This window comes from Hemitrygon akajei, chromosome 7, assembly GCF_048418815.1.
Source record: "Hemitrygon akajei chromosome 7, sHemAka1.3, whole genome shotgun sequence".
NCBI lineage: Eukaryota > Metazoa > Chordata > Chondrichthyes > Myliobatiformes > Dasyatidae > Hemitrygon > Hemitrygon akajei.
Window position 1 is genome coordinate 127,069,659 of NC_133130.1, and position 13,595 is coordinate 127,083,253.

Consider the following 13,595-nt stretch of genomic DNA (forward strand, 5'->3'; position numbering starts at 1 on the left):
CTTAACCTGCTCCACACATTCTCCATTAATGATCACTGGCTCCATATGAGGCCTAGATCTCCTAAAGTCCACCACCATCTCCTTGGTCTTGGTGATATTGAGACGCAGGTAGTTTGAGTTGCACCATATCACAAAGTCCTGTATCAGTTTCCTATACTCCTCCTCCTGTCCATTCCTGACACACCCCACTATGGCCCATTACATTTCTTTTTTTTTTTTTTTTAAATTTTATTTAATTGAATTTTTAAATGATTACAAGTGTAGAAAAAAAAGTATGTGACCCTTCCCCCCTCCCCTTAATCCCTCCCCCCTAACTTCCCTATATGAAAAAAAATTAAGAAAGAAAGAAAAGAAAGAAAGAAAGAGTGCCTGGTTGTTGGAAGGTCTCCACATGCTCCATGGAGTTCTTAATAACTTTAGTATATGTATTTATTTCTTTCCCCAAGTAACCATTAATTTTCTCTTCAGAGCACCTATATATTTAATCCTGTCTTTTGTAAATAAGGGCCCCAGATTTTCAAAAATGTTTCATATTTATCTCTTAAGTTATAAGTAATTTTTTCTAATGGAATACAGCCATAGATTTCTTTTTTCCAACAATCTATACTTAAATATGTATCTGATTTCCAAGTAAATCAGTACTTGCCCATTACATTTCTGTCCTACTTCTGCACCATTAAGACTATAAGACATTGTAACATAATTTGGCCATCGGCCCATCAAATCTGCTGTTTTATAACGGCTGATTTACTGTTCTCAAAACCCCATTCTCCTCCCTATCATTGTTGATACCTTATCAATCAAGAACCTATCAACCTCTGATTTAAATATACTCAATGCCTTCACAGCCATCTGTGGTGATGAATTCCACAGATTCACCACTCTCTGGCTAAAGAAACTCCTCATCTCCTTTCTAAACTGACATTCTTGTATTCTGAAGCCTTGCCCCCTGGTCCTAGGTTCTCCCACTATTGGAACATCTTCTCAACGTCCCCTCTATTCATTTACTTACATCCCATGATGCCGCTGGCATTTAGGGCAGCAATGAGGATCCTCCTTCTTTGCCAGTGAACAGGGCTTCCTTTCATCATGCCAGTAGCTTCCTTTCAGTTTTCACTACCATCAGCCATGTCAATGTCAGTACTGGTTGGAGACTCTAGGAATACCGTCATACACAGATGTAGGATTCTTCATTGCTGTTCCTGTGACAATCTTGTTTCACCAGTTACAGTTAGCTCTGAGCTGATCGCCAGTCCAGGCCTTTCAACATTTGGTAGGATTCAATGAGATCACTCCTCATGCTTCTAATACTTCAGCAAGTAAAAGCCCAGAGCTATCAAAGGTTCCTCAAACATCAACTCTTTCAGCCCAGGGATCATTCTCAGAAACCTTATCCAGACACTCTCCAACACCAGCACATCCATCCTTACATGATGGGCCCACAATACTCCAAATGTGACCAGACCAATGTCTTATAAAGCCTCACCATTACATCCTTGCTTTTATATTAACATCAATGTCACAGTTCTACTGTCTTGGATTTAGATCTGACCTAGGGCAACGTCTGTCTGCAGTTTGATTATAAATCACATGACTGTCTAATGGATGTCCTAGATTCCTCCACGTCCTAAAGACTTACTGAAACCCTGACTAGCTCCTCTGAATTGCCACTTAGTGAGTTAATGGTAGAAGAAACACCAATGCCCTTGAATGGAAAATCATTCAGAAAGTACTGGATAGGGCCCAGCCCATTACGGGTAAAACCCCCTCAAACACTGTTGCAGGAAAGCAGCATCCATCATCAGTAACTCCCATCAGCCAGGCCATATGCTCTCTTCTTCCCGCTGCCATCAGGAAGGTGGTTCATCACCAGGTTCAGGAACAGTTACTACCCCTCAACCATCAGGCCATTGAACCAGAGGGGATAATTTATTCTGTCCCATCATTGAAATGATCCCACAACCTAAGCAGTCACTTTCAAGGACTCTCCTTCTCAAGTACTTGATATTTATTGCTCAATTTGCTACTATTATTTCTTCTTTTTGTACTTGCACACTTGGTTGCTGCAGCTGGTTAAACATCCAAGATGGTGCAGTCTTTCTCTGATTCTGTTATTCTACAGATTTGCTAAGTATGCCTGCAGGAAAATGAATCTTGGGGTTGAACGTAGTGAGTTATATGTACTTTGATAATGTCACCAAAGACAGTCACAAATTTCTACAGATGTACTGTGGACAGCATTCCAACTGGCTACATTGCCATCTGGTATGTGGGGGGAGGCTACTTCACAGGATCGAAAATGCTGCAGAGTTGTGAACTCAGTCAGCTCCATCACAGGCAATAGACCCCATGGCATCCATCATCAAGGACCCCCATCACCCAGGTCATGCCCTCTTCTCATTGATATAATCAGGGAGGAGGTACAGGAGCCTGAAGGTACACACTCAATGATTCAGGAACAGCTTCTTCCCCTCTGCCATCTGATTTCTAATTGGACATTGAATCTATGAACACTACATCACTACTTTTTATTTCTATTTCACAATATTATGCCAGTGATATTAAACCTGATTCTGATTATTTACTTTGAAGAATCAAAGGGGAGTTGATGAAGAACGAGTTACAGGGGTAAGGAGAGAGGGACCTAACATGGACCTGTTGAGTCAAATGTCTCCATCCATGGTGTTCCATTACTGCCTTCACTTCTACCTTCAATGTTTTTATCCCAGCACTATTTTTGTTTCATAGTTTACTTCTGACATGGAGACCATTTCATATCCTCTGCAGTGAATCTCTGTCCTCCAACAGAAATTTAACAAACGCTTTCCTTCAAAGCTTTTGGGATCCAGTAGAAGGCCAACTTAATGCGATAAATCTTAAGTACGTATAGTTCAAATTACACCTTCTGGTGCACGGTCCAAAAGCCCTCCAGGGCAACAGGCTTTCCTCACTACCTCTCTGGTATGACAAATTAGTTTGTCTAACAACTCCCTAACTTAGCAACACACACAAAAATTTGGAGGAACTCAGGTCAGGTAACATGGATGAAAATGAATAAAACATTGATGGTTCAAGCTGAGACCCTTTTTTTTTAAGACTGGGAAGGAAGGGGGAGGATGCCAGAATAAAAAAAGGTGGGGGGGGAAAAGGAGGATAGCTAGAAGGTGATAGGTGGGTGGGAAAGGTAAAGAGCCAAGAGAGGAAGGAATCTATAGAATATGAGAAAGGACAAGAGGAGGGCCACCGGGGGAGATGATAGGCTGGTGAGGAGAAGAGGTAAGAGGACAGAGTGGGGAATAGAAGATGGGAGGGGGAGGGAGTTTTTTTTAAACTAAAAGGAGAAATTGATATTCGTGCCATCAGGTTGGAGGCTACCCAGACCGAGGGTGGCCTCATTGTAGCAGAAGAGCAGACCATGGACTGATATGCAGAAAACGAATGGGAATGGGAATTAAAATGTTTGGCAACTGGGAAGTTCCTCTTTTTGGCAAAAGAAACAAGAGCTGCTTGAGATGACTCCATAATTTGTTTCTTGTGACTGCCACAATAGTAGGAGTTGAACCAGCTGGACAACAGTCTTTCATTGCCCGACAATATTTGTCTCTTCAGGTTGTTTCTGGTTAAGCCACATCTGGAGTATTGCATACCGTTCTGGTCACCCCACTATAGGAAGAATGTTGAGGCTTTGGAGAGGGTACAGAAGTAGTTTACCAGGAGGACTATCACGAGAGGCTGGATAAACTTGGACTGTTTCCTCTGGAGCGCCTGAGGCTGATACAGGTTTATAAGATTATGAGAGATATCAATAGTTTGGACAGGGAGTATCTGTTTCCCAGGGTTGAAATGTCTAATACCAGAGGGCATGCATTGAAGGTGAGAGAGGGTAGGTTCAAGGGGGCTGTGAGGAGCAAGTTTTTTTTTAAAAAACAGAGTTGTGGATGCCTAGAATGCGCTGCCTGGTATGGTGGTAGAGGCAAATACATCAGAGGCTTTTAAGAGACATTTGGATAGGCACATGGATGTAAGGAAGATGGAGGAATATGGACATTATGTAGGTAGGAAAGGATAGCATTTCAGTGTTTTTGATTTGTTTTTTAGCTGGTTTGGCAGTACATTGTTGTCCAAAGGTCCTGTTTCTTTGCTGTACTGTTCTGTTATCTATTCTATTTTCTAACCTAGATCGCACCACTCACTCTTGTGACTCCTTCCTTCTCTACTGAAGATGTCCAAGGATCTTTTAAAACTACAGTCACCCAATTGGGACTTCTGATTATTGCACATGACTACACTACTTTAAAATGTCATTGAGTGCTGTTGCTGAACTAGATTAACACAATGTTATTACAATTTGCACCAGTCTTAACAAAGTAGAAACAAGAAGTTTATTTTTCCCCCATAGATGCTGCCCAACCTGCTGAGTTCCTCCAAGATGCTGCACAAGATATACTTTTCATCTCCCTGCAAAAGTACTTACTCTTTGCTGGTGTCTTTGGACTCTGTACTGTTTGAGTTGCTCATCAAGATGTCGTTGAGCCTTTGACCGTATTTGTTCTTCATTCTGCTCTTTCAAGGATGGGTCCACAGTACCTGAATTCAAAACAAAACCAACTTTAATTTTATCAGTCTACCCGAATCTTTGGCTTAACTTACAACAAAGACGAGGAGAGAATTTACAATATGCTAAAAAAGATCTTTCTTCACACGGCTTTTAAATATTTGCAAATAATCATTCAGTTATTAAAGACCAACCACCTGAAATATACTCTAGTAAGCCCTTTGCATTTAATGTTGCCATGGAAACTTTCACAGTCTAGACTTCAAGAACACACAAATACAACTTAGATAATTAAAAAAAAATTATTTATTGAGATATAGCACAGAATAGGCCCTTTTGGCTCTTTAACCTGTGCTGCCCAGCATCCCCCGATTTAATCCTAGCCTAATGGGACAATTTACAATGACTAATTAACCTACCAACTGGCACGTCTTGGGACTGTGGGAGGAAACCAGAGCACCCGGAGGAAACCAGAGCACCCAAAGGAAACCCACACTGTCACAGGGAGAACATACAAATTCTTTACAGGCAGTGGCGGGAATTGAACCTGGGTCACCTGTAAAGCATCGTGCTAACCTCTATGCTACTGTGTCGCCTCAAATTTAGTCACCTCCCCTTGTAAAATAAAATCCTTAGTTTCTTTATAGATATCTCTGTCCCGTTACAGGGCACAATTCGAATTTCTATCCCAATGCCAGTCACCAAGAGACCCAACACAAAGCTGAACACCAACTTACCATTACTCATTGCATCCATCTTGTTTTGTAATTTAATGCTTAAATTTATTTATTATTTATTGAAATACACCACCGAATAGGCTCTTTCGCCCCCTTCGAGCTGTGCTGCCCAACAATCGCGATTTAATCCAAGGGAGAATTTACAATACTACCCAGTACATCTTTGGACTGTGGGAGGTAACTGGAGCCCTCAGAGGAAACCCACGTGATCACAGGGAAGAACACACAAACTCCTTACAGGCAGTGGCAGGAATTGAACCTGGGTCACCTAGTACGATAAAGCGTTGTACTAAACACTATGCTACCATGCTGCCTGCGAAAGTAACCAATGCGATTACCCTAATTCATAATTCCCTGGATTAAAACAAACATTGTCCATTTTTTCTGCTATTTAAAGCTGCGACTGCCAGATGGCAGGTCACCAACACCTTCGCAAAGGCAATCAGTAGATAGGCAAGAAAACCAGAGGTAAACAAGTATGAAAACAGTTTTTGTACAAATTATTATTCTTCTGGTACTTTTCTTTGTTTAACAAATTTAACTAACTCTCACAATGAGGCCACAAGTTCTGGATCAGTCAAGATCAGGGGTTCCCAACCTAGGGTCCATGGACCCCTTGCCTAATGGCATAAAAAAGGAGCCCCTTATCTTGGGAAAAGTAGCGTGATCTCTCAAGTTGAGTCTGACATTCTCCAAAGGGGTTGTCTATTGGTGCATCCTCAGGTGGCAGTAGAAGCCAATCAGAATCCACATAACTGGGATGTTAGGGTGAATTCCACAATGGGGAACACTTGTGTGTGTGACTGTGTGGGACAGCTGATGCACAGAAAGCCACTACACAATCCTTGACAGATCAGGGTCAGGGTCCAGTGGCATGGAACGCAAGATGCCCGAGGACCCTTCACTGCTGCAGTCTTCCTCCACCTTCATGGCCATTGTGATGTGACATCATCTTCCACCAACTCCACCACTGAGGTCTTAGTTGGACCACTCTTTGTCTGGAACCTTTCCTTTGACCTTGACCAGCCAAGAAGGGCCAAAAGGCCTGTTTCTGTGCTGTAATGTTCTATGTTCTTACCACCATGGATGGCCCTACCAGGATCTAAGTGCCAGATAACTAAACTCTAGACAGCATCACTCTCAGCACCTGAGGAACTTACAAGCCTCTCCAACACAACAAGGTGACAATCCTTGGAGAAGATTGGTGACCAGAACTATCACTTGCAGCATCCATCCTCCAGCCAGGACAACCAAAATTTTTCAAAAAGTACTTATAGGACACTATGTACAACCCTGAAATTAATTTTCTGGTGGGCGTGCTCAGCATATCTACAGAGTAATAACTATAATAGAATCAATGGAAGACAGCCCAATTAGGATGCTCAACCAGAGTACAGAAGACAACAAACAGTGCAACTACAAGAAGAAGAAATAATAATAAATACATAAGCAATAAATATTGATTACACAAGATGAAGAATCCTTGAAAGTGAGTCTATAGGTTGTGGAAACATTTCAAGGATGGGGCAAGTGAAGCTGAGTGCAGTTAATTCCTTTGGTTCAAGAGCCTGGTGGTTGAGGGGTAATAACTGTTCCTGAACCTGGTGGTGTGAGTCCTGAGACTCTTGTACCTTCTTCCTGATTGCAGCAGTGAGAAGAGAGCATGCCCTGTGTGGTGGGGGACCCTGATGACAGAACTACAACAGCGTTTCACGTAGTTGTGCTCAGTGGTAGGGAAGGCTTTACCAATGATGGCTGGGCTGTATCCACTAATTTTGCCATTCAAGGACATTGGTATTTCCATACCAGGCTGTGATGCTGTCAATGTACTCTCCACCACACATCTATAGAAGTTTTAGATGTCATGCCAAATCTCTGCAAAATCCGAAGGAAGAAGAGGCGCTGCCATGCTTTCTTCATTATTTTACTCATTCTTTCACCTGTAGGTGGACTGACAACACTCCTCAGTAAATAATAACAAAACAATATTCTAAACTGAGACTGCAACAAAGAATAAATGACTCCCTGAAAGGGTTTCCAATCTTTTTTATGCCATGGACCCCGATCATTAACCGAGGAGTCCGTGGACCGCAGTTTGGGAACCCCGGGCCTAGACAGAGTGGATGTGGATGGATGTTTTCCAGTAGTGGTGGAGTCTAGAATTAGAGGGCACAGCCTCAGAATACAATGTCCATTTGAAACAGAGAGGAGGAGGAATTTCTTTAGTCGGAGGAAGGTGTATCTGTGGAATTCACTGCCAAATGCACCCAAGTTACTGGGTGTATTTAAACCAGAGGTTGATAGGTTCTTGATTAGCAAGGGCATCAAAGGTTATGGGGAGAAGGCAGGAGATGACTGAATGACAGGACAGATTCAATAGGCCAAATGGCCTAATTATGCTTATGACTTTTGTTTATGGTAGGTATAGGAACCATGTATTCTTTGCTGCACATTTATTACGCATATTGTGGTAACTAGCCACGAGTGGGGTGTGCTAAAAGAGAGGGGAATAAGCTCCATATTCATGCTTACTTCATGGCAGTTTGTAGCTTGGGACCAGCTGAGGTCACATCTTTGCAGACAGCTGAGATAATGCTCGATAATGCTTAATTGTTATGTTTACTAATTGCAACAGGGAATGTGACTCTTTGGAGTAATCACTGGAACTGCGGGCATGTCATGCAAGTATAACAACTGCGTCTGGGATCGCAGGCTGGCAGTTGTTTTGTTTTGATTTTAGATCAGTTTTTTGCCACTACAGCAGGCAAAGACAATATGATTGCTATGAATAAATCTGACAATACCCAAGTAAAATTAGACCATTACAATCCAGATTTACAATCAACGGACATCTATGGAGATCAAATGAGAGGATGGTGGACTAATACGCATCGTGAAAACACAGCTGTGTTGCGGACAAGTAGCCACACAAGGACTATAAATGGGATGCCAGCAACACCAGCAGAATCTATAATGCAGATGGAACCAGCCTGCTGGTAAACAAACAACTTCTGTCTACATTGAGAGAGGCAAATTGAAAATATTTGCAACACACAAAAATGCTGGAGGAACTCAGCAGGTCAGGCATTGTCCATGGAAATAAATAAACAGTTGATGCTTCGAACAGAAACCCTGCTTCAGCACTGGAACAGAAGGTGGAAGATGTCAGAACAAAAACGTGTGGAGGGAGGAGGAGAAGAATCATCCTGAAGGTGTTAGGTGAAGCCAGGTGGGTAGGAAAGATAAAGGACTGGAGAGGAATCAATCTGTAAGGAGAGCAGAGTGGACTATAGGAGAAAGGGAAGGAGGAGGGGACCCAGGAGAGGTGATAGGTGAGAAGAGATAAGAAGCCAGTGTGGGGAAATACAAGAAGGGAGGGGGAGGGAATTTTTTTTATAAACCAGAAGAAATGGAGGATGGACCGGAGGTGTTCAGTTAAGGTCCCCCAATTTACAACGGGTCTCACTAATATAGAGGAGGCTACATTGAGAGCATTGGACACAAAAGGTAACTCCTGGCAGATTTGCAGATGAACTGTTACCTACCTTAAAAATAACATTCCAATGATGAAAGAAAGGTCATCATTTATCTCATGCCCTGAGAAAGGGGCAACTATAAAATTTAATCAGGAAACAAACAATTGCATAGACTGAAGTACTTCACTTCCTTTTAAAAAATACTCAGTTGCATCAATGGCTCAAAGTTCAAAGTATATTTATTACCCAAGTACATATATGTCACCATATACAACCCAGAGATCAGATGGCAGAGGGGAAGCAGCTGTTTCTGAATCACTGAGTGTGTACCTTCAGGCTTCTGTATCTCCTACCTGATGGTAACAGTAAGAAAAGGGCATTCCCTGGGTGCTGGAGGCCCTTAATAATGGACGCTGCCTTTCTGAGACACCGCTCCCTAAAGATGTCCTGGGTACTTTGTAAGCTAGTGCCCAAGATGGATCTGACTAGATTTACAACCTTCTGCAGCTTCTTTCCGTCCTGTGCAGTAGCCCCTCCATACCAGACAGTGATGCTGCCTGTCAGAATGCTCTCCATGGTACATCTATAGAAGTCTTTGAGTGTATTCGTTGACATGCCAAATCTCTTCAAACTCCTAATAAAGTATAGCTGCTGCCTTGCCTTCTTTATAACTGCATCTATATGTTGGGACCAGGTTAGATCCTCAGAGATCTTGACACCCAGGAACTTGAAACTGCTCACTCTCTCCAACTCTGATCCTTCTAAGGATTGGTATGTGTTCCTTCATCTTAACCTTCCTGAAGTCCACAATCAGCTCCTTCGTCTTACTGATGTTGAATGCCAAGTTGTTGCTACGGCACCATTCCACTAGTTGGCATATCTCACTCCTGTACGCCCTCTCGTCACCACCTGAGATTCTACCAACAATGGTTGTATTGTCAGCAAATTTATTGATGGTATTTGAGCTATGTCTAGCCACACAGCTCCTTGGTCTTGCTGATATTGAGAGAGAGGTATTCAGGCAGATTTTCAGTCTTCCTCCAATGGGTATCAATTACACTGCCACCGTCAAGCCCCTGCCATAGCTACTTTCCAACATGGTCAAGCAGTGATTAGAGTGCCTTATTGTGATACAGACAAATATCTCACCTTGGCTAAACTAAAGATGACAATTGGCTTCAGGCAAGCATGGCAGTTTGAAAAAAAATGTGATTCATTTTCCCTTGAGAGTGCCTTCTTCACTGACATATATAATATAAATGATCTCAGCATTACAGCTATTCCAGTAACAGAAACTTGCCCTGAGGGCATCTGGGGAGCACGGTAGCACAGCAGCTAGTGTAACACTTTACAGCACTAACAATTCAAGTTTAATTCCTGCCCTGGTCTGCAAGGAGTATGTACATTCTCCCTGTAACCATGTGGGTTTCCTCTAGGTGCTCCAGTTTCCTCCCACAGTCCAAAAACATACAAAGTAAAGGTTAATAAGTTATGAGCATGCTATTTTGGTGCCTATTCAGACAATGAAAATTGTTGACACAAACAACACACTTCATTGTGTGTTTCAATATACATGTGGCAAATAAAGCTAATCTTTAAATTGCCACCAAAAAAATCTGGGATGCAGAATAAAAATTTACCCTGATGGTTTACATGGGGGAAGGGAGAAATAAACATTTTAATTTTTCATCTCACAGTTCTTGACACATGCACTGATGACTCAGCTTAGTATAACAAAAATGCACTCCTCCTGGCGCCAGCGACCAATGCCTCCAGACAGCACTTTCCAAATGGTCCACAAAGCTGTTCTTTCCCCACTTCTTTTACGCCTTCCTTTTCTTTTAAATGTGGTTCTGGTTCTGTTGGAGCCTGTGATCTATGGCTTAATGGTGTGTTTACGAGCCAATTGAGTGATCTGATGCCTTGCCGTCTCCGACAAGGTTCCGGGAGATGAGCAGACTCGAAGCCAAGATGTTCAGAGACATCACTGACTCCATTTCTCACCGACTGAAGCATCATGGCAAGTGAAGAAGATGAGCAACTGTTTAGCACTGTCTACCAGCCTGTCTCTTGCTACTGCCAGAGGAAGGTCTCTGCACATGATGGTCTTTGTGCTGTGGGAGAATGCCATCGAAGTTCTGGGTCTATTGCTTGTGGATTCGACTGTAGTGCCTGGTTGCTCATTTTTCTGGTGCTCTATTGGGGCGGCCTACAAATAAGGAACACTGAGCTGAACTGAATATGGACTCTTTTAATTTTCTGTGTTTTCACTAGTTCTTTCTTGTTGGACTTTGTATGATTTGTTTTTCTTTTTGCTCGAAAAGGGAGTTGATGTTCTTGCTGTTAGCACGATTTGTTTATTTCCCCCACAATGGGGGGGGGGGGGGTGATGCTCTTGTTTCCATTTGTGCAATTTTTTTAATGCATGGGGGTGGGGTTGATGTTTTTCTTTGAACGGGTTCCATGGTGTTCTTTGTTTTGTGGCTGTCTGTGGGAAGACAAATCTCAGGGTTGTACACTGCATATTTACTTTGATAGTAAATGTACTCTGAATCCTTTAAAAATGCAAAGCACATTTTGCAATCTTGGACTTGGACAAAGAAATTAAATCTAATCTTTAACTGTACTGCAATGGATTTAGTAATTCCATAGCTATATCATCAATCCATATGCACAGTATTTTCATTAATACCAATATTACAGGTACTCTTACACAAACAATTTTAGAGCACTGTGCAAAAGAACAGTGCAGCAACATTAAGAGTCTAGTGACTTCTTTCAAAAAAAATTATAAAACACTATATTTGTGTTTGTCTTAAAATGCTTTTGCTAATTCTATTTCCCTCACATGACCCTGAATGGCAGACAAGTTGGTCCACAGCTCTGAGCTCCAGCCTGTAACCTGAAAAGGCAAAGGCTGTTCTTCCTGCAGGGAAGAGGTGCTGGTCCTGGAAACCAACTCACTTTCTGGGCTCCATAATGGAACTTTACATGCCAGTGAGGGTTCCATGAAGAGGTCCACAAACTGCAAAAGACTTTTTTTAAAAATTGCAGGTAGAAATAACAAAATTACAGCTAACATCCAAATTTATTCTCCACATATTTAAGTTAAATGTCAAGTTTTAATTGCACACTTCACTTCATTAGACATGGGAGAAGAATTGGGCCGTTCAGCCCACCGAATCTGCCCCACCATTTCATCATGCCCGATTTATTATCTGTCTCAATCTCATTCTCCTGCCTTCTCTCCATAACCTTTGATGCCCAGACTAATCAAGAACCTATCAACATCCACTTTAAATATACTCAAAGACTTAGCCTCCATAGCCGCCTGTGACAATGAATTCCACAGATTCAACAAATTTCTCATCTCTTTTCTATAGGGAAATTTTTCGATTTTTAGGCTGTGTCCTCTGGTCCTAGACTCTACCAACTATAGGAAATATTCTTTCCACGTCCACTCTATCTAGGACTTTCAATATTCAAAAGGTTTCAATGAGATCACCCCCTCAGTGAGTACAGGCCCAGAGCCATCAGAGCTACTCATACATTAACACTTTCATTCTCAAGGTTATTCATGTGAACCTCCTCTGGACCCTCTTCAATGTCAGCACATCCTTTCTCAGATAAGAGTTACCAAAATGGCTCAACGATACTCCAAGTGTTGTCTGACCAATGCCTTATCAAGCTTCAGCATTACATCCTTGCTTTTATCTCTCTCTTTACTAAAACAAGTCACAAGATACAGAACAATAATGCCCACACTGCATATCAGCATGCACTTGCAGGAAAAAGTATAAAGTTCAAGTTCTTAATAGCTTAATGCAGGTCATGATAGAGTTAAAACAAAATTAACACAAAGCATGTAAAAAAAATTTGCATTATAAGAGATTCAAGAGATTCTGCAGATGTGGCAAATCTTAGGCAACACTCACAAAATGCTGGAGAAACTCTGCGTCAGCAGCCCAATGAGTCATAGAAAAGAACAGCACAGAAACAGGGTCTACGGCCTATCTAGTCTGTGCCAAACCATTTAAACTGCCTATTCCCATCAACCTGTACCAGGACTATAGCCCTCCACATCCCTACCATCGATGTACCTACCCAAACTTCTCTCTTCAACTTTGAAATTGAGGTTGCATGCATCACTTGAACTGGCAGCTCATTCCACACTCTCACCACCCTCTGAGTGAAGAAGTTTGCACTCATCTTTCCCTTAAACATTTCACCTTTCACCCTTAACCCATTACCTTTGGTTGTAGTCCCACTCAACCTCAGTGGCAAAAGCCTGCTTGCATTTACCTGATCTATACCCCTCATAATTTTGTATACCTCTACCAAATCCCCACCCAATCTTCTACATTCTAAAGAATGTAACCTAACCTATTCAATCTTTCCTTATAACTCAGGTCCTCCAAACCTGGCAACATCCTTGGAAATTTTCTCTGTACTCTTTCAGCCTTGTTTACATCTTTCCTGTAGGTTGGTGACCAAAACTGCACACAATACTCCAAATGAGGCCTCAGCAATGAGATGGCTGCTTTGAGGTCTCAGCTCAAAGCAGTGACTTCATAAATGCTGCCTGACCTACTGAGTTCCTCCAGCATTTTGCGTGCGCGCGCGTGTACGTACGTGTATGTGCGCGCGCGTGTACGTACGTGTATGTGCGCGCGTGTACGTACGTGTATGTGCGCGCGCGTGTACGTACGTGTATGTGCGCGCGTGTACGTACGTGTATGTGCGCGCGCAAGTGAGCATGACTGCAAACCTGAAATTGAAAGTTGTATGTAGTGCAGCTATAACGCACCAAAACACAAACCCCAACTT

General features: G+C 42.3%; 1 protein-coding gene across 5 annotated transcripts in view; it reads right to left on the bottom strand.

The window, feature by feature from the left end:
- The window catches only part of golga3 (golgin A3), a 96,911-nt gene that overhangs the window by 60,889 nt on the left and 22,427 nt on the right, over positions 1 to 13,595 (bottom strand). For all 5 annotated transcript variants that reach the window (XM_073051921.1, XM_073051923.1, XM_073051924.1 and 2 more), the window contains exon 4: positions 4,475 to 4,587. In XM_073051921.1, the coding sequence (XP_072908022.1) occupies positions 4,475 to 4,587 (113 nt within the window). The remainder of the gene's footprint in view (positions 1 to 4,474; positions 4,588 to 13,595) is intronic.